This window comes from Mesoplodon mirus (genome assembly GCF_964341445.2).
Source record: "Mesoplodon mirus genome assembly, chromosome: 9".
Taxonomy (NCBI): domain Eukaryota; kingdom Metazoa; phylum Chordata; class Mammalia; order Artiodactyla; family Ziphiidae; genus Mesoplodon; species Mesoplodon mirus.
Genome location: NC_138985.1, coordinates 92,696,395 through 92,718,253, shown reverse-complemented (window position 1 = coordinate 92,718,253; position 21,859 = coordinate 92,696,395). Strand labels below are relative to the sequence as shown.

Genomic DNA, 21,859 nt, shown 5'->3' with positions numbered 1-21,859 from the left:
GGTTGATCTATATTTCTGTTTTTGTGCCAGTACCATATTGTACTGATTACTGTAGCTTTGTAGTATAGTCTGAAGTCAGGGAGTCTGATTCCTCCAGCTCAGTTTTTTTCCCTCAAGACTGCTTTGGCTATTTGGGGTCTTTTGTGTCTCCATACAAATTTTAAGATTTTTTGTTCTAGTTCTGTAAAAAATGCCACTGGTAATTTGACAGGGATTGCATTGAATTTGTAGATTGCTTTGGGTAGTATAGTCATTTACACAATATTGATTCTACCAATCCAAGAACATGGTATATCTCTCCACCTGTTTGTGTCACCTTTGATTTCTTTCATGAGTGTCTTACAGTTTTCTGAGTACAGGTCTTTTACCTCCTTAGGTAGGTTTATTCCTAGGTATTTTATTCTTTTTGTTGCAATGGTGAATGGGATTGTTTCCTTAATTTCTCTTTCTGATCTTTCATTGTTAGTGTATAGGAATGCAAGAGATTTCTGTGCATTAATTTTGTATCCTGCAACTTTACCAAATTCATTGATTAGCTCTAGTAGATTTCTGGTGGCATCTTTAGGATTCTCTATGTATAGTATCATGTCATCTGCAAACAGTGACAGCTTTACTTCTTCTTTTCCAATTTGTATTCCTTTTATTTCTTTTTCTTCTCTTGATTGCCATGGCTAGGACTTCCAAAACTACGTTGAATAATAGTGGTGAGAGTGGACATCCTTGTCTTGTTCCAGATCTTAGAGAAAATGCTTTCAGTTTTTCACCATTGAGAATGATGTTTGCTGTGGGTTTGTCGTATATGGCCTTTATTATGTTGAGGTAGGTTCCCTCTATGCCCACCTTCTGGAGCATTTTTATCATAAATGGGTGTTGAATTTTGTCAAAAGCTTTTCCTGCATCTATTGAGATGATCATATGGTTTTTATTCTTCAGTTTGTTAATATGGTGTATCACATTGATTGATTTACATATATTGAAGAATCCTTGCATCCCTGGGATAAATCCCACTTGATCATGGTGTATGATCTTTTTAATGTGTTGTTGGATTCTATTTGCTAGTATTTTGTTGAGGATTTTTGCATCTATATTCATCAGTGATATTGGTCTGTAATTTTCTTTTTTTGTGATATCTTTGTCTGTTTTTGGTATCAGGGTGATGGTGGCCTCATAGAATGAGTTTGGGAGTGTTCCTTCCTCCGCAATTTTTTGGAAGAGTTTGAGAAGGATGGGTGTTAGCTCTTCTCTAAATGTTTGATAGAATTCACCAGTGAAGCCATCTGGTCCTGGACTTTTGTTTGTTGGAAGATTTTTAATCACAGTTTCAATTTCATTACTTGTGATTGGTCTGTTCATATTTTCTATTTCTTCCTGGTTCAGTCTTGGAAGGTTATACCTTTCTAAGAATTTGTCCATTTCTTCCAGGTTGTCCATCTTATTGGCATAGAGTTGCTTGTAGTAGTCTCTTAGGATCCTTTGTGTTTCTGCAGTGTCTGTTGTAACTTCTCCTATTTCATTTCTAATTTTATTGATTTGAGTCCTCTCCCTCTTTTTCTTGATGAGTCTGGCTAATGGTTTATCAATTTTATCTTCTCAAAGAACCAGCTTTTAGTTTTATTGACCTTTGCTATTGTTTTCTTTGATTCTATTTCATTTATTTCTGCTCTGATCCTTATGATTTCTTCTACTAACTATAGGTTTTGTTTCTTATTCTTTCCCTAGTTCCTTTAGGTGTAAGGTTATATTGTTTATTTGAGATTTTTCTTGTTTCTTGAGGTAGGCTTGTATTGCTATAAATTTCCCTCTTAGAACTGCTTTTGCTGCATCCCATAGGTTTTGGATTGTCGTGTTTTTGCTGTCATTTGTCTCTAGGTATTTTTTGATTTCTTAAGTGATCTCTTGGTTATTTAGTAACATACTGTTTAGCCTCCATGTGTTTGTCTTTTTTACATTTTTTTCCCTGTAACTGATTTCTAATCTCATAGTGTTGTGGTCAGAAAAGATGCTTGATATGATTTCAATTTTCTTAAGTTTACTGAAGCTTGATTGACCCAGGATGTGATCTATTCTGGAGAAAGTTCCATGCACACTTGAGAAGAAAGTGTAATCTGCTGTTTTTGGATGGAATGTCCCATAAATATCAATTAAATCTAGCTGGTCTATTGTGTCATTTAAAGCTTGTGTTTCCTTATTAATTTTCTGTTTGGATGATCTGTCCATTGGTGTAAGTGAGGTGTTAAAGTCCCCCACTATTATTGTGTTACTGTTGATTTCCTCTTTTACAGCTGTTAGCAGTTGCCTTATGTATTAAGGTGCTCCTATGTTGGGTGCTTATATATTTATAATTGTTATATCTTCTTCTTGGATTGATCCCTTGATCATTATGTAGTGTCCTTCCTTGTCTCTTGTAACAGTCTTTATTTTAAAGTCTATTTTATCTGATAAGTGCATTGCTACTCCAGCTTTCTTTTTTTTTCTTTTCTTTTTTTTTTTTTTTTGCAGTATTTGGGCCTCTCACCGCTGTGGCCTCTCCCGTTGCGGAGCACACGCTCCTGACGCGCAGGCTCAGCAGCCATGGCTCACGGGCCCAGCTGCTCTGTGGCATGTGGGATCCTTCCGCACCGGGGCACGAACCCATGTCCCCTGCATCGGCAGGCGGACTCTCAACCACTGCACCACCAGGGAAGCACCCAGCTTTCTTTTGATTTCCATTTGCATGGAATATCTTTTTCCAATCCCTCACTTTCAGTCTGTATGTGTCCCTAGGTCTGAAGTGGGTCTCTTGTCGACAGCATATATACGGGTCTTGTTTTTGTATCCATTCAGCAAGCCTGTGTCTTTTGGTTGAAGCATTTAATCCATTCACATTTAAGGTAATTATTGATATGTATGTTCCTATTACTGTTTTCTAAATTGTTATGGATTTGTTTTTGTAGGTCCTTTTCTTATCTTGTGTTTCCCACTTAGAGAAGTTCCTTCAGTATTTGTTGTAGAGCTGGTTTGGTGGTGCTGAATTCTGTTAGCTTTTGCTTGTCTGTAAAGCTTTTGATTTCTCTGTTGAATCTGAATGAGATCCTTGCCAGGTAGACTAATCTTGGTTGTAGGTTCTTCCCTTTCATCACTTTAAATATATCATGCCACTCCCTTCTGGCCTGTAGAGTTTCTGCTGAGAAATCAGCTGTTAACCTTATGGGAGTTCCCTTGTATGTTATTTGTCATTTTTCCCTTGTTGCTTTCAGTAATTTTTCTTTGTCTTTAATTTTTGTCAATTTGAGTACTATGTGTCTCAGTGTGTTTCTCCTTGGGTTTATCCTGCCTGGGACTCTCTGTGCTTCCTGGACTTGGGTGGCTATTTTCTTTCCCATGTTAGGGAAGTTTTCAACTACAATCTCTTCAAATATTTTCTTGGGTCCTTTCTCTCTCTCTTCTCCTTCTGGGACCCCTATAATGCGAATGTTGTTGCATTTAATGTTGTCCCAGAGGTCTCTTAGGCTGTCTTCATTTCTTTTCATTCTTTTTTCTTTATTCTCTTCTGCGGCAGTGAATTCCACCATTCTGTCTTCCAGGTCATTTATCTGTTCTTCTGCCTCAGTTATTCTGCTGTTGATTCCTTCTAGTGTATTTTTCCTTTCAGTTTTTGTATTGTTCATCTCTGTTTGTTTGTTCTTTAATTCTTCTAGGTCTTTGTTAAACATTTCTTGCATCTTCTTGATCTTTGCCTCCATTCTTTTTCCGAGGTCCTGGATCATCTTCACTATCATTATTCTGAATTCTTTTTCTGGAAGGTTGCCTATCTCAATTTCATTCAGTTGTTTTTCTGGGGTTTTATCTTGTTCCTTCATCTGGTAGCAAGTCCTCTGCCTTGTCATTTTGTCTGTCTTTCTGTGAATGTGGTTTTCCTTCCACAGGCTGCAGAACTGTATGAACTGTATACTTTAAAAGAGTGACTTTTACTGTATGTAAATTACATCTCAATAAAAAAATCAGATTGTCTTGGTTGTATGACCTTGTGAATTTGCTAGAAAACATTGAATTATACACTTAAAATGGATATGGTAAGTGAATTATATCTCAATAAAGCTACTTACAAAAAAGAGATCGAAGGATTGATGTGAAACAAGAACAGTTTCTTTTTCCTTTTTTTAAAAAAAATAAATTTATTTATTTATTTTTGGCTGCGTTGGGTCTTCATTGCTGTGGGCAGGCTTTCTCTAGTTGCGGTGAGCAGGGGCTACTCTTGGTTGTGGCGTGTGGGCTTCTCATTGCGGTGGCTTCTTTTGTTGCAGAGCACAGGCTCTAGGGCACACAGGCTTCAGTAGCTATGGCACACGGGCTCAACAGTTGTGGCTCGTGGGCCCTAGAGCACAGGCTCAGTAGTTGTGGCGCACGGGGTTAGTTGCTCCATGGCATGTGGGATCTTCCCAGACCAGGGATCGAACCCACGTCCCCTGCATTGGTAGGCAGATTCTTAACCACTGCGCCACCAGGGAAGCCCCAAGAACAGTTTCTTATGGTTCTTCTTTGCCCCCTGCTCTCCCTGAGACTACAAATAATAGTTTTATTCTTAAGTATTCTGATTTTCCTCCTTTAAAATAGAATTATAAAATAAACCCAATATTCCAATGGCTTATGGTTCTAACATAAAGATAAAATATCTCAGTCCAAGGAAAGTAGCCATATCTGCATATTCCTCTCTAAAACTCAAAATCTACATCTTTGGGAATTAACACAACTACCTTTTCCATTTTCTCTAACTACGAAGAATTTTGCTCTAGCCTTGCTTTAATTACAGGGACTAGAGAGAAATACACATCACTTTTGGAAGCAAAATTTTAAAAAATGTACAAATTTAAGATCTAGCTTCCCAAATAAAACTCACTGGTAGCCATCTCCTAGGTAGCTGAGGATGGATGGAGATATGGAACAGTTAAAAAGACTAGAGAGAAACTTTCCTCTAGGGATGACATTAGCTAATGGTATACTTTTGGTCAGAGTTCTAAAGAGGTAGGAAGAATGTGAAAGATTGGTTTTGTGGACTACTATCTCTGGCTTTTAGAGTTTGGTTTTGTTCAGAACATTTCCAGTCATTTTTCACTTGTTCCATGAAAGTGTTCCCAAGTACCACCCCATTTTATATGTCATAATCATACCTGTACAGGTAATAACAATATCCACTTGTCGGATGACCTCATTTAATTTCACCAGTCGAAATCCATCCATACTGTAGAAATAAAGCATGATCAATTAACCTAAAAAAGCAGCTGGGGAGTCTTCTGCCACACAACCTCAAAAGCTATTACCCAAGTTGCTTTGGTACCTACATCACTTTTTGATACAGCTGGACTATTCTTAGTGAAAAATTCAAACTCTTTCCTTAGTTCATATAGGACAGAAATAAAAGGTTCTTTCTACCACTGGGACCTAATTCTTCCTGATAATAGGGAGGCAGGGTTAACCATGAAACCCCAATCAAGTTTCTAGAAAGTACCATTTTACCTGAACCTACTACCCCATTGAAATTGCTCTCCCTAAGATCATCAATGATCTCCTGAACGCCAAAAACATTTTTTTTCTTAGACTCTAATATTACTTGATATCCTCTGCTACATTAAACATTATTTGCATTCTTAAGGCTCTATACTCTTGGAGTCCATGATACTGTTTTCTTTTGGTTTTCTTACTTTTCTGATTGCTCCTTCTTGATCTCAGTCAACCTTTAAATGTTGGTACTCTGTAGGGTACTCTTTTCTCTATTCTTTCGGCACTTATCCATTCCTTTCCCTTGGCTACAAATGATGCCTCACAGATCGCTGATTTGCACATTAACATCCAAAGCTTCAGAGCCATAGATCAAATTATCTACTGGATAGCTCCTCCTCATGTCCCACAAGGACCTCAAACTTATTGTGCTTGAAAATAGACTCATTATCTTTCCCACACCACCAATCCTGTTTCTTTTCTTCTATATTTTCTATCTTAATCAACAGCATTACTGTTCACCCAGCTCTACGAGTCAAATAAACTAGAATGTCCTAGGCTACTGCCTCTCCCTAATTAAAATTGTCACCAAATCTGGTTGAGTCTTTTTCCTTAATTCCTTAAAATCTTAATTCTTAATCTATCCCCTCTTTTCTATACGTGCAGGCCTGATGTTCAGGTCTTATCATTTCTTGCTGTAGTAGCCCCTGGCCCCATCTCATCGCCTCTAGGTTTATGTCTCTCTAATTCATTTTGCAGAGTGGTTTCCTGAAATGCCATCTGGCTCATGTCATTTTCTTGCTTAAAATACTTTGGTGACATTGTCTGGTATCAGGATAAGACCCAAATAGTTATGTTGATATATGATTATACTGACATATGATTTCTACGCAGGTATTACCACTCCCCCAAATTTATCCTATCGGCCAGCTCCATTAAAACACTTCCAGCTTCTTAAATATAAACATGCTGTACTCTCTCCTTCCTAGGTGACCTTGCATATGTCACCTGTACCTGGAACTTACTTCCAAACTAAGAAGTCACTTAAATAAGTTTTAAGACTCAGCTCCATTGACACCTCTTTCTACCCTCACCACCCTGCTCTTTAGTTAGATATTCCTCCTTTGTGCTCCTACAGAAGCATGTGCTGTTTATCTCTGTCACAGCACTTACTACACTGCACAGAGGTTATTTGTCTGTGTGCTTCTAAAAGCAGGGACCTTGTCTCATTCATCTACTCATCTTTCATCCTCAGCACAGAGCACAGTACCTAACACAGAATAAGTGATCAGTTCACATCTATAAGATAGTTTGAATCAGTAACTCAGTCAATATTAAAGCACATTCAGGTTTCTCTAATGAACCCTGAAAAAGCGCTAGAATGGTGATAGTTCCCTTCGTGTGCTGGAGCCCTGACTCAGACAAAGCCAACAACTCTGTTGGAGAAAACTGTGTGTTGATGGCTATGGTGTGTGGGGAGTGGTAGGACAGGGGAAAATGGTTATGGAAACATCTTTATGCCATGCCTCATCTATGCTGGGTGACTTCCTCTGGAGGGTTAATGGTAAAGATTGGGTGGGTTATTCAGGCTACAGACACGGGGACTTTGCAGTAGTTTTCAGGGACAGTGGTATTTTATCCTGCTGAGGGTGGCAAGAGACAATTTTAATAATAGCTACCACTTAGTGAGCATTTATTATGTGACAGCACCTCTATACTTTACAAATTATATAATGTATAATCATATGTAATAATTATGTCATTATTTTCTGAACTTTCACAATTGAAGTAGATAAGATTACCCACATTTTTAGATGGGAAAGGAATTATTTCTTTTTAAACTTTTGATTTTGGAATCATTTCAAACTTAAGAATTATAGGAATAGTACAAACAACTCCTGTATACCCTTCAGTAAGAGTTAGTAGAGTTTATCCTTCATTTAGATTTGTCTGATATTTCCTCCTGATTACATTAGGTTATGCATTTTGGGGAGGAATGTGACAGAAGTGCTCTTTTCATTGCATCACTTCAGAAAGGATCTGATGCCAGCCTATTTCTTTTTTGATCATTGTTTTCAAAGGGAGAAGGGTGGCATGTGGAGCTGATAAGGGGCTACTTGCTCTCTGGTTCAAGGCGTCCCCTGTTACTATTTCCATAGGAGTTCAAATTGTGGCTTCTGACAGCCTCTGCTCTCTCAGAGCCGAGCTCCTAGATCTTTGAAAGACAGGTGCTTACAATTAATAGCAGCCTCTCAGGATCTGGGCAGCTTCTCAGGATCTAGGCCCCTCTAAGAGGAAATGTGGCATTAACTAGGCCATTCTTTGGAGGCAGTTAGAAGATAATATGTTAGACAGTGGTGAGAGGAAAAAGCAAATCTCCTTTTGCATGCTTACCAGGCTTGAAGAGCACAGATGGGGTCAATCTCAGTTACATACACAATTGAGCCCATAGCTTTTAAGGCAGCACAGCACCCCTTCCCCACCTGAAGAGAGGAGAAAGTACATGTAATAAGGAAAGTCACAAAGAAAACAGTTTCTCAAAGCTTCTGGTAAAGTGTACCCTCCTTTCCGCCACCAAAAGGAATTTCACTGAATAGATTCACGCTTAGGGAAAAATAAGAAAAAAAATAAAATGAATGCAGTTCATAAACAAACTCCTAAACCCTGCTTAGCGCATGCATGTGCATAAGAACACCCACACTCACGATTTATAATCAAAACACAAGCTAAAAGAACATCACAAACAGTGCACTGGAACAGTCAGAAAATCAACTTAAAGAAAAAATAGCAAAAATGCAAAGGGAAAAAGAAAGATTGTACTTTAACCAGAGGGCCTCTGAAGTTACTTTTTTCCTACTTAAAGTGGTAAATTAATGTACTTTTATGTCCATACAAGTGAAAAATTCTAGTATATTTCAGCAAAATACATTTTAAACACTTAATAACTGAAAGGTTAAACCTTACCTCTCCATAGCCACAGACCACCACCTGCTTCCCACCAAACATCATGTCTGTTGTTCTTTTAAGTCTATGGGGGAAAAAAAATTAAATCAGAAAAATCTCTTGTTTCTCGCTTGAGATTAGATTGAGCCCCTTTGTGTTCATGTTTGGGGGTTTATTTTTTGGTTTTGGGTTTTGTTTTTTTTTAATGTTGAAAGCAAGCCTGGTTTCTATCCTAGAGAAACTATTTAGTGACTAGAAAGAAAAGTTCAATAAAATATGTTTTTTTTTTTTTTTTCAGTAAACGGGCCTCTCACTGTTGTGGCCTCTCCCATTGCAGAGCACAGGCTCCGGACGCACAGGCTCAGCGGCCATGGCTCACGGGCCCAGCCGCTCCGTGGCATGTGGGATCTTCCCGGACCGGGGCACGAACCCATGTCCCCTGCATCGGCAGGCGGACTCTCAACCACTGCGCCACCAGGGAAGCCCAAAATATGTATTTTCTTATCCATGCTATCCAATCAATTCCATCTCTATGTGAGGCCTTTTTTCTTTTTGTTCCCCTTGTTTTGGGAGTGGTACAGAAGGGAAGAAGCTATAGACCACAAAGTAACTTTTAAACATAAATGTAATTTTTATTTAGGAGGTGACAAAGCTCTGGTTTAATGTGAACGTTGTAGCTTATTGAATTAGACACATAAAATATAACGCAGATTGGGCCTCCCTGGTGGCGCAGTGGTTGAGAGTCCGCCTGCCGATGCAGGGGATACGGGTTCGTGCCCCGGTCTGGGAGGATCCTATATGCCGCGGAGCGGCTGGGCCCGTGAGCCACGGCCGCTGGGCCTGCGCATCCGGAGCCTGTGCTCCGCAACGGAAGAGACCACAACAGTGAGAGGCCCGCATACCGCAAAAAGAAAAAAAGAAAAAAAAAAAAATATAACGCAGATAAATGAGTCCTACATTTAGTAGTATCAAAATCGCCAATAGGTCCCACATTAATTCACCAGGGAGGGTAATGGGCAACGAGGTGGAGAAGAGCCTCGAAACACACCAACACTGACTACATGAGGTAGTGAGTTTTCTGGGCTGAGTCCTTCTCAGACATGTTCTACCTCTTTGTCTCTGATTCTCTATGAAGCTAGAATAAAGGCCCTTACTGTTTTCAGGGTCTCTTGGAAGAAGTTGTAGGAGCAGTTTCTGGTTTCTCTGTAGGGTCAGTTGGTCTCCCTTCTCTAGGAAGCCCTGGCTAGGCAGAAGAAACTTCAACTAAAACCTGCCATTCTGAGATAGACGGTTCCGACAAATATTTGTAGGTCTTTCTACTCATCTGTTAACCTCTCCTGTTGAAAAGTCTATAAATGCCCCAAAGGCAAAGTAGAAATCCTATCTTTTTAATGATTTGACAACTCCACTCACTAGGAACTGGTATAACTCCATGAACTCCAATGAAACTCAATAAATATCAATTAAGTTCAGAGGCAGTTTCTGTTGAGTGAAGAGGGTAAGTCTGGCTGGGCTACCACCATACTCAAAAGCCATGGCTTAGAATGGTCCTTGACTGGCTCAGCACAGCAAGGAAATCAATAATCATATTTCTGAGCCTCCTTTGCTTTGACTACCCACAAGCCTTTCTGACTCTCTTCCCAAAGGAAGATGACTCTCTCTTTGTGACTACAAATGACTGTGTGGTGGAAGGGAAACTTCATCAACACTGCTACTCTGCAAATGATAGGCTGACAGACCAGGATGGATTCCAGTTAGGCAGTGATTTCCTTGTGATCTGATGGACCCAGATCTGCCTCAAGGTTCAAGGATAAAGGATAGAAAAGACCTCCGTCAAGAAAGGACTTTTGGGGATGTGAGGGTAAGCTGTCTGGCGGTGTAAAAGAGTCATGCCAAGTCTCTGACTTCTCTCTAATTCTTCTAGCCCCAGAACTCTCTAGAAGAGTTCCTGAAATACGATCTGTTTTATGATCTAAAAATCCTATCTGGGATATCCTTTTTCTTCCTACCAAGTCTTCCTTCCTTCCTTCCTCAGTCTCCATAAGGCTGCACCTGCCTTGCTTTTTGGCATTGCAGACCAATTACAGAAGTGTCCTCTAGGACTGAATGGGGCCATTCCCTCATAGCTTATGGTGCAGTGTGCAACCGGCTCAGAGCTACAGAAGCTCAATCCCTAATCCCTTCCTCATATGGACTCTCTATTTTGCAGCCTTCCCTGGAGCATACTTTGCCTCTTCTTTAACTTCTCCTACTCCTCTGAGTCTACGGCCATACCACCCTGAATAAGCCCAGTCACATCTCAACTCCTCTGAGAGGAGCAACTGCCCATGACCCAGTTGGAAAGTTTTTCACCATCTGAAGATGCCAACACGCTCTTACTACTACTCAGCAGGTTTCCAGTAGATGGGTGATGTTTTCCTATTTCTTTATTAACTTTAACTCCAGCTCCACTGCTTCCATCTTACTTTCACTTTCATACATTTCTGACGTTAAAGTATCTTTCTTATCCACAGGGTAAACACTGCTTAGGAGGGACTCTGTCCATGTTTATGAGCTAGTAGAGGTACCTGCATGCATCTTTTACTAAACATATGCAGATTTTAGGCTCATAGATTTGGGAGCTGAAAAATCTATAAGAAACAGTTGTGGATGAGTAAATATTTTTATGAGTATATATCCAAATCATTATTATCAGGTGCAAAGCTGTGCATCACAATAACAGTTATATGTGGACAGAACTAGGGACAGTCCGTAAACAGACTGATAGAGTAAGGATTCACTCAAATGTCCAATCTATCTGATAATACTACTGACTCTATAGGAGTAATAATTAAAAATAGTTTGAATTTGCATTGAACACCCCCCTCCACCCCACAAAAAAAAACGATTTCAAAGTAAAAGTCTTCTTATAAGATCTAACTCAATCCTAAACTTACTATATAGGGTTCTAGAAAGAAGGGCAAGGGAACTAACATTGATCCCCAGGATTCATACCTTATCTCATTTAATCCTCACAATAACTCTATGAGATAGGTCTTACTGTCACCATTTTACACATGAGGAAATAGGCACAGAGAGGTTAAATAACTAGTCTGAAGTCTTAGAGTTAATAAATGATAGAGCCAATTGTTAAACCAAAGTCCTTCTTGCTCCAGTGCCTGTGGTGTTGCAAATTGCCTGGGGTTCAGACTAGTAATGTGGCCCACAGGCCCTTTCTTCACTTTTCCATGAACTCATACATGATGGAAACCATTTGGCTTGGCAAATTTCACATAGGGAATTACTGAGTCTTCCCAGCAAGAATGAAGGAATTTCAGGACACAAGTGTAGAAACAGGAACTGGGCACTGGAAGAACACAGTTTTTGGTATATTATATCTAAGTAGATTTTGTCAGACTTGCAGTCCTTACAGATTTGAAAAATTACAAATGCCACTGGGAAATAACCCTGTGCTCACCACAACTTTCCAGATGGCCAGAGAATTGTATGATAGTTGGAGCTTAAGAACTGACAACATAACCTGGAAGAGAAATACCAGGAACCTTTTTCTAAACCATCAAAGATATTTACTTATTTATAATGACTTTAGTTACTGATTCCCAGGCCTGATAGGGTGACAAAGTACAAACTGCCACCAATAGATAGGGGCTGGTCTGACTTTTTAAGTAAAATAGATTTGCTTGAAACAGTGATAGCAATGATATCTCTGGGTCATAAAATATTGAGTGTGATGTAACAGTGACAGCAGTGGTAGATTTGGGTTACAAAATATTGAGTATGATGTAGCAATAGATCCAGAGGTACTACACAATTCATTTCTAGAAATAACCAAACCCAAAAAATTTAGAACCTCAATTCAACAGCTCAAGTTCATCCCAAAGATAACAAAATATTACCCATCAAGAATTGATTCACGGCAACAGTAGAGGTTGTCAAATTTCTGTTTGGTGACTGAGTCATTGACATTCATGGCTGGAACACATAGCTTCCCAGCTTTGGATAGCTGGTACAGCCTGAGGATGAAGGAAATCAAGAAGAACATAAAACAATGAGATATTGCAATCGACCATCAGTTTCATATCAGATTTCACAAATAAGTTAATTGAGTAGGCATGAGAGCCTGAGACACAACTAGTTTCACCCTATAAGGTGTATACAGAGAAATAAAGAATACCTTTCCAGAATCTGTATACAGCTTAGAAATAAAGATATTAATCAAAAGGCATATGGGGAAAATCTTTGACCCACCACTAAATTTTAAGCATTAAAATGTAAAATTTTTAATTGCTTATTAGTTTTATTTCCCTTTTTAATTATAAAAAGAGAAATTTTAAGTACTATTTTAATCCCACTACTCGAATGCAACAATTTTAACTTTCAAATAGTTTAACTTTCCAATAGTCTCAATTTTATAACTTCAATACATATACCTATAAATATGTATATCTGTATATAGGGGTTTTATTTAAACTGAGTCAACTAAAAATTAGAACCAGGTGTTTTATTCAAAATTCATCCCTTTCTAAAAGTTTGAAAATATGGGACAATCCATAGTTTTATACATTCAAAAAGATCACAGTATATTGAAGCAGTGATGGTGGCTTATTCAGAATTTACTTCCCTAAAACTTTCATACTTTCAGTTCTTTCTGGGTAAATAACAGGAAACAGAAATGGTTACGATTTTACTCAGGGAATTAATGCTCATTTGAGAAACAGAACCCTAAATCTTTGTTCTCTGTGGAAGAACATAAGCTCTATGAGGGCCCAGGCTTTTGTCTGTTTTCCCCACTGCTAGATCCCTAGCATGGTTCTTAGAGTAGTTCCTGGTACACTGTAGAAGTTCAATAAATAGCTGTTGAATAAATGAATTCGTCCAAAGAGGACAAGCAGTCATTGTATTACAATGACTAGAAAACATGAGGACCACACTTATTCCCCTAGCTACTCCCCCCTCACTATTTTAAGTTTCCTATTTGTGTTGTTAATTTAAAAAACAAGTGTGCAGGGCTCCCCTGGTGGCGCAGTGGTTGAGAGTCCACCTGCCGATGCAGGGGACACGGGTTCGAGCCCTGGTCCGGGAAGATCCCACATGCCGCGGAGCGGCTGGGCCTGTAAGCCATGGCTGCTGAGCCTGCGCGTCCGGAGCCTGTGCTCCGCAACGGGAGAGGCCACAACAGTGAGAGGCCCGTGTACAGCAAAAAAAAAAAAAAAAAAAAAAAAAAGTGTGCAGACTCAGATCTCGTCATTTCAGATCAGGTTTCAATTTTTAACATAATGTATCCTATAAGTATGTGATTATAAGAATATATATCCAGGGGCTTCCCTGGTGGCGCAGGGATTAAGAATCTGCCTGCCAATGCAGGGGACACAGGTTCGAGCCCTGGTCCGGGAAGATCCCACATGCTGCAGAGCAATTAAGCCTGTGCGCCACAACTACTGAGCCTGCGTGCCACAGCTACTGAAGCCCGAGTGCCTAGAGCCCGTGTTCCACAACAAGAGAAGCCACCACAATGAGAAGCCCGTGCACTACAATGAAAGAGTAGCCTCCACTCGCTGCAACTAGAGAAAGCCTGCGTACAGCAACAAAGGTCCAACGCAGCCATAAATAAATAAATTAATTAATTAATTAAAAATTTGTTAAAAAAAAAAAAAAAGAATATATGTCCAGGCTGCATAAAACCAGGCATACCCATGTCAAATCTTACCTGTGGACTCCAGTAACACTCTCTTCCACTATGCCCTTGATTTTCTTAAACATGTTGGGATACTTCTTATAAATCCAGTGAGTAAGATCCCCTCCATCGTCCAAGATCTGCAATAATAAGCATCAATAATGTCATATTTCAAATTTCCAAAATGGTTATGCAAAGTAACTTAAGAGTCAGTATAATGACCAACAGTCATTACACTGAAGAAAAAAAAACAAGTGGACTTCCCTGGTGGCGCACTGGTTAAGAATCCGCCTGCCAATGCAGGGGACATGGGTCCGAGGCCTGGTCCGGGAAGATCCCACATGTCAGGGAAGAGCTAAGCCCGTGCGCCACAACTACTGAGCCTGTGCTCCAGAGCCTGCTAGCCACAACTACTGAGCCCACATGCCACAACTACTGAAGCCCGCATGCCTAGAGCCCGTGCTCTGCAACAAGAGAAGCCACCGCAATGAGAAGCCCGCGCACCGCAATGAAGAGTAGCCTCCACTCGCTGCAACTAGAGAAAGCCCGCGCACAGCAATGAAGATCCAATGCAGTCAAAAACAAACAAACAAACAAACAAACAAAAAAAAACAGTGAAATGAAAGGCCAACTGTAATTCTCACAGCCAAGTGACCTTCCCAAATGACATACCCACTAGGATCAAAATATACAGCAGCGCAATGAGGATTTTCTTATGGACTAATAGCTTAAGCGATTACCTAGACCATTAGCTCTTGGCTGTACTGTTGGTAGTCAGAAAGCCTAAACTTGATATTAGCATATTTATATTGGTTGAATTCAGGACTTTAAATATCATCAGTTAAAGCTTAGTTTAAATAAAGCCAGATAATTAGTCTCCCTCCCAGAACAATGGCTTACAAATGTGTATTCGTTAATCCTCTACTTCTCCCAAAGTACAGGCACTCTCCTATCCAAAATGATCAGGCAGCACTGTAGGGTTTTGCCTAGCACAACCTCACTCTCTATAAACCAAATTAAAAATAACTAGGGAACCGTGCAGCATGTAGGTGTGCAAGCATGCCTCTGAACAGCTCATCACTATTTCAGGTTGGGATTAAAGATAAACACAATGCTGTGCCCACTGGAGCTTTCATCAGCAGAGGAAAGTTTCTGAATTATAAATAAGCTAAAGAGAGACCAGCTTAGAATACTATTAGGCAGTAGGCTGTGGCATTTCAGCCCTTCACCTAACTGTTAGAAACGCTTGGCAGGACTTTCCAAGTTGTTACACCCACCCTCCTGGAAAGACCCACAGGACTAAGGTGCCCTCCACTGGCAAGCACCCATTTTGCAGTCCCATCAATTATCAACTCTACTCCAAGTGCCAAAGATGCCATCCCGGACCCCTGGAATCTCCAACCTCATGTCTACCACCTGATCTTTTTTGCTTCTGCTCTTGTTTTTTTTTTGGCCATACCACTCGGCTTGTGGGATCTTAGTTCCCTGACCAGGGATTGAACCCGGGCCCTTGGCAGTGAGAGCACTGAGTCCTAACCACTGGACCGCCAGGGAATTCCCACTTCTGCTCTTGTTGTTGATCTATTTTCTCTGATTCCACTAAACCTTATTTTAGAGCAGGGATCCAAGGCAGGACTCTTATTAAAACTCTTACACTTGCTCCATACCATAAGATAGTGCTCCATTTTCTCCCAGTAGAAACCTTCAGAACAGATTCCCTAAGAAACGGAAAGGCTCCTCTGAGTTTCTCTCTCCCTTTTTACATGTATGAAATCCCTCATGGAGTTTTTCCTTGCAGCCTCTGATCCCTAGCCACACAAAAGATCAGAGACAAAAAAGATTGTGTCTTAGTCTCAGTATTCTCGTCCACCTTTCCCTTTTAACACAGGTATCGAATACAGGCAGGTAGTTGCTATCCCTAATATTTATTTAATGAATGTAGCCCATAATTCTCACCCTGTCGTCCTACTGCAGAAAATTATTGTCACCTGGGAATCTTCCTGAAGTTGGCAAGCAAGTAAAAGCACTAGATCTTGACAGGATCCAAAAGATATGGATCCTGTTTTCTGGGGTCACAGTCGTTCTTATCCTTGTCTTACTCTCTTCGTCAACCTTTCCAGCAGTGTGTGCTGGCTCTACAGTCTATAAAAGCTCGCCATGTACAATCCCGTCCTCCCTATGTTCATGACTATAAAATTAATGTTTTATTTCCAGTAGAACCCCCCTGGCGTATCTTCTTTAGCACCTGTCAGTCACACTCCCTTCTGTCACCGTTAAATTCCGCTGGAATGAGCTGACTCATCTTATAGCCGACTCCTCCCTCCCTTTCAGGATACGAAGGTTTTAACCCAGCTTCCTCAAACCAACACTTGGTGCAATGTGGCCTGGATCAGAATCCAGAAAGACAGGCTGCTTCTCTCTGCTGTGTCCCAGATGAAGCCTGCTCTGCAGTCTTTAGCAGTAAGCAATAGTTGGACTAGAGCTTCAAGGATTCTTGTTTCAGTTGATTCCCTAATTTCTCCTCTCACCCATATGCAGAAAGGTTTGCAAAGCAGGAGTGCAACGTACTTTGTGAAGCTTTTTGCTTCCCCTTGTGAATCTAATATGCTCTCAGCCTTCAAGCACTTGATCTTTTAAAAAATGAAACAAAAATAAAAACTAAGCAAAAATTAAAACCCCAAAACTTTGCCTATTCATCTTTCTTCAGGAGAGAAATGAATAAAGAGAAGAAATTTGAACTTGGAATCCCTTCAGGTTTACTATAAATTTAGCACTTGATTCTAGAAAGAAAGCTAAGTACCATAGGAGCTGTGTGTGCATGTGTGTGCTTTAATCATTGATGTTGTTGGGCGGGGTGTGTGGGGGGGTGGGGGAGTGGTAAGCAGTGGTAGGGGATGGTAACTCATTAATCTTACTTTTTAACCAGTCATGTGTGAACCCTGAGCAGTATTTTAATGTTGCTGATGAATATGAGTGCTTCTGAGATCAGCACTGACAATGAAAAGCACTTTGAGGCTATAAAGAGGTTGAATATTCTTGGGATGCCCTAAGCATAAGCATCATTCCGCCGGAAGCCCAGGTACATCAGACGGAAAAGGAAGCATTTGCTTTCCTTCCTGCTGGGAAACCCTCTCCCAGACCACACTCTCCCTCTCTATACCTCCAGGCCCCAACAGAATTGTGTTGGCAGAGTCCTAACCCACCATGTTTGGCTGCCAGCCCTCCACATTCACACATCTATCAATGCACCACCAGAAGTCATCTTCTGACTCTCCTTTCCAGGCAAACACAGGAAATCCTGAGAAAAAAGAACAAAGAGAAACCATTAAAGCCTGAAAAAAGGGCTGACCCTAAATTTTGGCAAGAAGATGCTGGTTTTCCCCAATTCCAAGCTCTCTCGTTCTGCTATACTTCTTGGGTTGACTTTCTTCACTGATTAGTATTGTCTCCAGTCCTTTTGTACTCGCCTTTGTCTTTGGTGGTCATTTCACTCTTGTTAGACCAAAGAGGACAAACAAAAGGGCCAAGAGTATGACGGATGCTAAAAGTATGACTAAAGGCAAAAAAGAAGAAACCAGAAATATGTACTTCTTCATCCAGTCCAACTGGAATTCTCATCATTTCCCAACTACATTTTGATCTTTCTTGTTTCTATACTTTAGTCATCCCATCTTCTGCATCAGGAAAACTCTTACACTCTTCTCCCTCTGTTCAAATGTTGTTACACTTCATTGCCCAGTTAAGTATCATGTTCCTAAGGAAGCCTTATAGCTCAGCTGAAAGTGACCTCACATGGAATCTGAACTTTTATAAGCTCCTTGTTGGTATACTAAATGTGGGTTTATGATCTGTTGTGGCATTATCATATATGCCCTTGTATTATCATTATTTATATATGTGTCTTTTCTCCTTAACCACAATATAAGATTCTGAGGGCAAAGACACTCTCATTTGTCCTTAAAGTAGGTCAATAAGCATTTGTTGAAAAAACAAAAAGAGAAATGAATGTATATGTACAATTAATTGGACTATATATTTATATATGTGTACTTTCTATACATATTTTATACATTAATAAAAATTTTACAAATGAATGACTGTAAATGAGAGAACAAATAAAATGCTCAAAGTGCTTGCAAAAAGAGAGGTATGCATGCACTATAGAGCTTTCCCAGAATTTCTCAATAGCTCTGAAGCAAGTGTTTGGTATCCTGATCTGTGTTGGGCTATCAGAGAGTGAAAGCAAGAAACTGGCAAAGTCCAAACTTCTCTATTTCTTTTGTCCTTCAAGTGTCAGTGGCTGTTGTTATCAAACATTAATCTGCCAGGTCAAGTCCTGTTTACCGCTGAAGCGGAGCACCAAACATTAACTGCTGAAAACCAGTCAGACCACAAAATTATGCCTGAAGCATTTTCTTTTCTAATCCATATGACCTTAGACAGTGAATAATGTTCACTGGTGCTCTGACAAGGCAAAGCATTAACTAATAATGGAATATTAGACATAAGAAGATATTTGTGACTATAAAGCAACACAGTTACCTCGATCATATTTAACAAGAGAAGCCCAGAAAGAGGGCAAACTCATCAAGAATAGGGACCCACCAAGACATGTAAGTAACCTAAGTATCCATCAACAGATGAATGGATAAAGAAGATGTGGTGTATACATACAATGGAATAGTACTCAGCCACAAAAAAGAATGAAATAATGCCATTTGCAGCAACATGGATGGACCTAGAGATTATCATATTAAGTGAAGTAAGTCAGAGAAAGACAAATATTACATGATATCACTTATATGCGGAATCTAAAAAAATAGTATAAATGAACTTATTTATGAAACAGAAAGACTCACAGACACAGAAAACAAACTTATGGTTACCAAAGGGGAAGGGAGAGATTAACAGATACACACTACCATATATAAAATAGGTAAACAACAAGGATTTACTGTATAGCATAGGGAACTACATTCAATATCTTATGATAATCTATAGTGGAAAAGAATTGAAAAAAAGATAGATAGATATATAGATATAGATAGATATATAGATATAGATATAGATACACATATACAGTGAATCACTTTATTGTATACCTGAAACAAACACAACATTGTACATCAACTATACTTCAACTAAAAAAAAAAAAAAGAATATTTCTTTCAAGACAACTTTAAATGTCACCTTTCCTTACAGATATTTATTGAAACAATGGAACTTTCCAGAAAATTTAGTCAAAGACAAAGAGAACACACAAAAGATCTTACCATTTTCTGCTAGAGCAGCAGCCACTTCATTGAGAGTGGAATAGATATTGCAGGCAGCCCATCGGCACTGAGCCCCCAGAGCACCCAGAGTTTCCATAAGCACCTATATTAAAGAGAAAGCAGGAGATGAGCAAGCATGGGCCAAACAATTGGTCAAGGAGATTAAGTTTATATATTTGACAATGAGAAAGTACATTAGGAATAACTAATGCCCATGATTTTCAAACTGTGCTTTACAGAGCTTCAATACTTTGAAAAGAGGGCAAGGGTTGGGGGTAGGCATGGGGAAGGCTCCAGCTGAGCTGTATGCTTTTACTCATTTAACATATTGGGCATCCCTGTAAGATTTAATTAAACCAAGGCTTTCAGTGCCAAACATGTTTTTAAAAACCACAAATTTATAGCTCTGCTTCTCCTTAGGATGTAGAAAGCTGCAAGAGAAGCTTCCACCTTCACAAGAAAAAGCTGGATAATCTACAAAACCATAACTTTTCTTGAGTACATCAAAGAGCTGAGGTGATATGCAACCAAGGAACTCCAAAGAGCAACAAATCCCTTTAAGGAGAGAGGGAACACTGTTTCACCCTTGTCAGAGCACAGAAGGAAGAGGTGGCTGCCATACATCATGGTAAGAAAAAATTAGCTAAAATTTTAATGAATTAGTAAAGGCTGAGTGTGGGAAAGTATGTCAGTTTGGAACTTCTGGTAGCCCCAGGCACAAGGAGAGTTCATACGCACATGCAAGCTCTTTTCCAGGGGCTTCCAACCAGGGCTCACAAGAAAGATTGGGGGCAGGGAGCTGATTGGCTGTGCTCAAAGATAAGCATGAAACCTCGGCACTTCTCCACAGTCTTCTCTCATAGGAAGCAAAAGCCTTAAACTGTAGCAAGAGGAGCAGGAATTATGCCTGCCACCAGGGACCAGGCAAAGAGCCATTGCTTCTGGGGAGGGGTGGAAGCAAAAACTCTCTGCTCCTGGGGGAGTAGCAGAAAATCCTCTTGGGCCCAGGACCCTACATTGATACAAAGTAAAAATCTGCTACCTCTCCAGGAGGGACAGGAAAATATCTCTGCTCAAGACCTACCACCAATATAAGGCAAAATTTGGCTGCTACAGAGAGGAGTGGCAGGAACACTGAAAAAGTCCTACCTTCACAGAGGCCTGCCTAACATCGAGGTTGGACCAGAAAATCTAAGAACCCCACTTGCCCTCACCTTGAGCCTAGCTCCAGGAAACAAGGAGTAGCAGTCGCGTGCTGCAGCGGGGACATGCACTTGAAGACAGAGCCCCCCTGTGGCAAGCATGTGCAGAAGCGGCTGAAAGCCCGAAGGTCAAGTGCAAACACTGAGGCTTACGAGAGCCCTCCAGCCTGGGGGAATTTGTAGCCTTTGGTATGGAACAACAGAATTGAAATCCAGCCCAATTCATGACAATAATGGAAAATAATATACTACCATTCAATGTAAAATTGCAAGGCACGCCAAAAAAAGTGAAAAAAAAACCCCAACCCATTGTCAGGAAAGTATTCAAGAGAACCAGACTCTGAGATGAGATAGATGTTTGATCAGACAGGAACTTTCAATTAACTATGATTAATATATTTATGCTAAGGGGTGTAGTGAAAAAGATGGACAACATCCATGAACAGGTAGGGAATTTCAGCAGAGAGATGGAAACTATAAAAAGTCAAATAGAAATGTCAGATTTTTTTTTTTTTTTTTTTTTAAGGATCAGATTTAAGAATTCTTTCATTAGGCTTATCACCAGACTGGGCATATCTAGGGATAGAGTCAGTGAACTTGAAGATAGATCAATAGAAATCACCAAACTGAAATACAGAAAGAATAAAGAGTGGGAGAAAAAAATCAGAAGAGAGCATCTAATATCTATGGGATACTATCAATGGCCTAATTTACAGAAGGAGAGAACAGGGCAAAAGATATATATGAAGAGTTAATGGGTAATTATTTTTGAAAATTAATGAAAGAGGATCCAGGAACAATGATATCCCAATAGCAAAGAGCACACTAGTGTACAGATCCACTAAAAGGAAAAGGAACCAGGGCTCCTTGGAGAAATAGCTGATTCCAGGGATAGGACAGGGAAGGTACAAAATGAGCTTAAATCATCTTGTACCAGAAGCAAGGAAGTGCTCAAAGAATGAAAGGGATATGTCAAGAGACAAGGCACAGAAGCAAGACTTAAGGGGTTCCTCTTGGCCAAAACTGGAACAATTTTTATCATAATAAATAATGATAGTAATGGATTATAACCCATTAAATAAAATAGGAAACAATGACTCCACACAAATAAAAATACATAAATGAATGAATAATTGGAAAGTTTGATGAAGAGTGGGATATTTACACAGTTTCGTATTACTACCTCACAGAATACTTATTAATTACAAAAGGGGAAATATAACTTTTACACTAGAAAAGTCTGGCAGACACCAACCACCTCCATCAAGGGATCAAAATGAACATCAGTTATG

The 21,859-nt window shown here is 39.8% G+C and overlaps 1 protein-coding gene across 6 annotated transcripts in view; it reads right to left on the bottom strand.

The window, feature by feature from the left end:
• Positions 1-21,859, bottom strand: part of AHCYL2 (adenosylhomocysteinase like 2) — a 178,721-nt gene that overhangs the window by 18,961 nt on the left and 137,901 nt on the right. For all 6 annotated transcript variants that reach the window (XM_082632673.1, XM_082632674.1, XM_082632675.1 and 3 more), the window contains 7 exons: positions 19,366-19,468; positions 17,296-17,390; positions 14,126-14,232; positions 12,315-12,431; positions 8,440-8,503; positions 7,870-7,958; positions 5,148-5,218 (listed from right to left, as the gene is read on the bottom strand). In XM_082632673.1, coding sequence (XP_082488799.1) covers positions 5,148-5,218; positions 7,870-7,958; positions 8,440-8,503; positions 12,315-12,431; positions 14,126-14,232; positions 17,296-17,390; positions 19,366-19,468 — 646 coding nt within the window. The remainder of the gene's footprint in view (positions 1-5,147; positions 5,219-7,869; positions 7,959-8,439; positions 8,504-12,314; positions 12,432-14,125; positions 14,233-17,295; positions 17,391-19,365; positions 19,469-21,859) is intronic.